Raw genomic sequence first — 2,845 nt, forward strand, 5'->3', positions numbered from 1 at the left:
GCCGTCTTACAACACAGCCGCTCAGTCGCCGTTGCCACCGCCATCGCTGCTGCCGCCCACTAGCGCCATTAGCACTTCGCCACAACCCTCTGCATTGCTACCGCTCATAATGCCGCCAACTTCCATTACAGCGCTAAGCCAGCAGCAACAACAACAGCTGCAGCAGCCACAACTATCGCCGCTAATGCAGTCATCGATTATGTCGCCGCAGCAAAGCAGTAACCATGCACCCACAGCTGCCATGCAGTCGCCACGTGCCAGCACACCTACTTTGCACTCGCCGCAAACGATGGGCTCCTACTCGCAGTCACAGTCGCCGGCAGCGCATCAGTTTGGTGCGCTCTCGCCAATGAGTCAATATGGCACGCCTCAGCCATTGGCGCCGCCGCCCTTGAACATACACGCCGTTCAAGAGGCGAAGGAGAAGCTGAAGCAAGAGAAAAAGGAGAAGCATGCAACGAAGAAGCTCATAAAAGAGTTGGCTATCTGCAAGACATTGCTGGGGGAAATGGAGGTAAGCATGCGTGGTGGGGTAGAAAAGTTGTGAGAGGAGTTTTTTTTTTTTTTTTAATTTTCTCATCTCTTACAGCTGCATGAAGATTCGTGGCCATTTTTATTGCCAGTAAATACTAAACAGTTTCCGACTTACCGTAAGATTATTAAAAATCCCATGGATTTGTCCACAATCAAGAAACGCATACAGGACTTAACGTGAGTAATATTACCTTTTGCATTTTTTTGTTAGTGGAAAACTTTCCACTTTGTTAGGGTAAAAGAGAGTTAATGAGCTAAGAGTGTTTAGTAAAGAAACAGGCACGAAATTACTATAAAATACTAAGATAAATCCGAGTCTAAATGCAAATCGAAAGTCACGAACACGTTCCATTTTGACTGTCGGGTCTATGTTATAGGATCCAGATTTATTTCTACCAAAGGATTGTTCCTTCAGCAGCATTACAAAGAACCTTTTTTTGGGAATTTTTATGCTGGAGACGAACACCACAAAATTCGCTATTTTAGTCGACAGTTCACACTGCATGCTTCGTCGGTTTATATGTCTAAAGGTCGAGTGACGAGAAAGCAGTAGTACCTCCAAGTGCCCCTCTTACTTTCACTAGCCAGGAAGTTCAAGTGGCCACTGGAAAGCTAAAAGTCTTGAAAACAATTGGCCCTGACGGACTATGCAAGTTGATGCTAAAACACTTGAGTTCGGTGGGATTTGCATACTTCACAATGTCTCTCAATTTATCATCGTACCCGACAAAGGAAAAGCGTCAACTGCTTCGATAGATCCGCGTAACTCTGGCGCATACAAGTTCTGAATACTGAAGTAGGTTAGGTCGGTGTTATGNCTCAAGTATTCTAGTGATTAAGAGAAGCAACAAACAAAAAAAAAAACAGAAATAAAAGCAAAATGGGAAGCAGAACCAATTAATTAAATAGAAATAAAAATAAAATGTTGCAACAGTGAAATTCCAATTTAGTTGAGAAAAAGGAGATTAAGAAAACAGGAAAATGGAGAATGCAAGCAAAAACAAAAAAAAAAAGAAATCAGTCATTTTTAAATATTCAGCAAAAATTATTGCAAATTAGAGTTCTTATTAGAAAAAAAGTCAAAAGTTTTAAGCAAAAAAAATAATAATAAAGAAATAAGACATTTTCGGCACTCCCAAAAACCTAAAGAAAAAAATATAACTCTGGCTAAGCATACATCCATATTATTGTCTAGAAGCATGAAGTGAAAAATCGAAGACATTGCAGGCATTGCAGTCCGAGTCACAACACAATAATGAAGCAGATGCTAAAGAAAACAACTATCAGTAATGTGGTATTTATAAATATATACAACCTTACATACATACATATACTTATACATACATACATAGTTGATTAGGTAAGCAAAATTGATAATAACTATTGTATTATTTTCAAAAAAGCAAAAAAAAAAATAATTGTAACGAAATATATCAGCAATCATGTAAAAGGCTAAAAATAATTGCATAAATTTGCGCAGAGAAGTGTAAAACATAAAACTTAATGCAAAGAGAGAAAAAAATCATAATAATGAAACAAAAAGGTATTTTAAATTTTCTTGTAGGCAAATGCTAGTGTAGATAGTTGTGGCAGTGTGGGCCATAAGTGTAAGAAATATTTTTTTTTTTTTAATTATTGAATTTTTAACCACGAAAATGTGTTGTTAAACGAGTACTGTTAAGTATGTTGAGCTTGAGCTTACTTTTGAAATTATTTTTTATTAAAAGAAAAAGTTATTTATTATATTGAGGCAACTGCGCTTTGAATAATCGGATTTTCAACTTTGCTATAGAACATATTTGCCGTTTTTATTAATTTTTTTTTTTTGTAGCAGAGGGTTCAAACCTTTGTCTTCTCGTATTAATTCCATTAGTCGCTTTTCTCTTCATTTTTTCTAAATAACATACTCAAATTGGGATCCACACTGTATGTAGTTTGTAAAATGTATACTTATAGTTTTCTTACCACTCAGTTATTTGTTGAAAATACGCCGAAACGTAATAGAAAACTCGGTGCATACGCTCACACATAATCGCGCACACAAGCTTTGGCACAAACAACAGCTGTTTAGGTTTTGAAAATCAACTACCAGCATAAATGCTCCAAATGTATTGCATACTTTTCAATAGTTTAGAATAGTTTGTACTTCTAAATGCCAATAATTTAATAGGCTGGCTTACACATACATGATATCACCAACACACCCATGCTATCACAAACACACAAATGCTGCTCACAAACGCGCCGCTCGAGAGAGCAGATCGATTTGTGGGCAAACAAAAATATTGTATATAGAAAAAAATCAATTTTA

General features: G+C 37.0%; 1 protein-coding gene across 1 annotated transcript; it reads left to right on the forward strand.

The window, feature by feature from the left end:
* Window positions 1–6: 6 nt before the first annotated feature.
* Window positions 7–1,322, forward strand: LOC108354876 (bromodomain-containing protein 4-like). Its single transcript, XM_017606052.1, has 2 exons — window positions 7–514; window positions 590–1,322. Exons 1-2 carry the CDS (start codon window positions 110–112, stop codon window positions 713–715), a joined length of 531 nt encoding a protein of 176 aa, XP_017461541.1. The 5' UTR covers window positions 7–109; the 3' UTR covers window positions 716–1,322.
* The last annotated feature ends 1,523 nt before the right edge of the window (window positions 1,323–2,845 follow it).

Source organism: Rhagoletis zephyria, unplaced genomic scaffold (assembly GCF_001687245.7).
Source record: "Rhagoletis zephyria isolate East Lansing unplaced genomic scaffold, Rhagoletis_zephyria_1.1 Rzeph_scaffold_40064, whole genome shotgun sequence".
In the NCBI taxonomy this organism is placed as follows: domain Eukaryota; kingdom Metazoa; phylum Arthropoda; class Insecta; order Diptera; family Tephritidae; genus Rhagoletis; species Rhagoletis zephyria.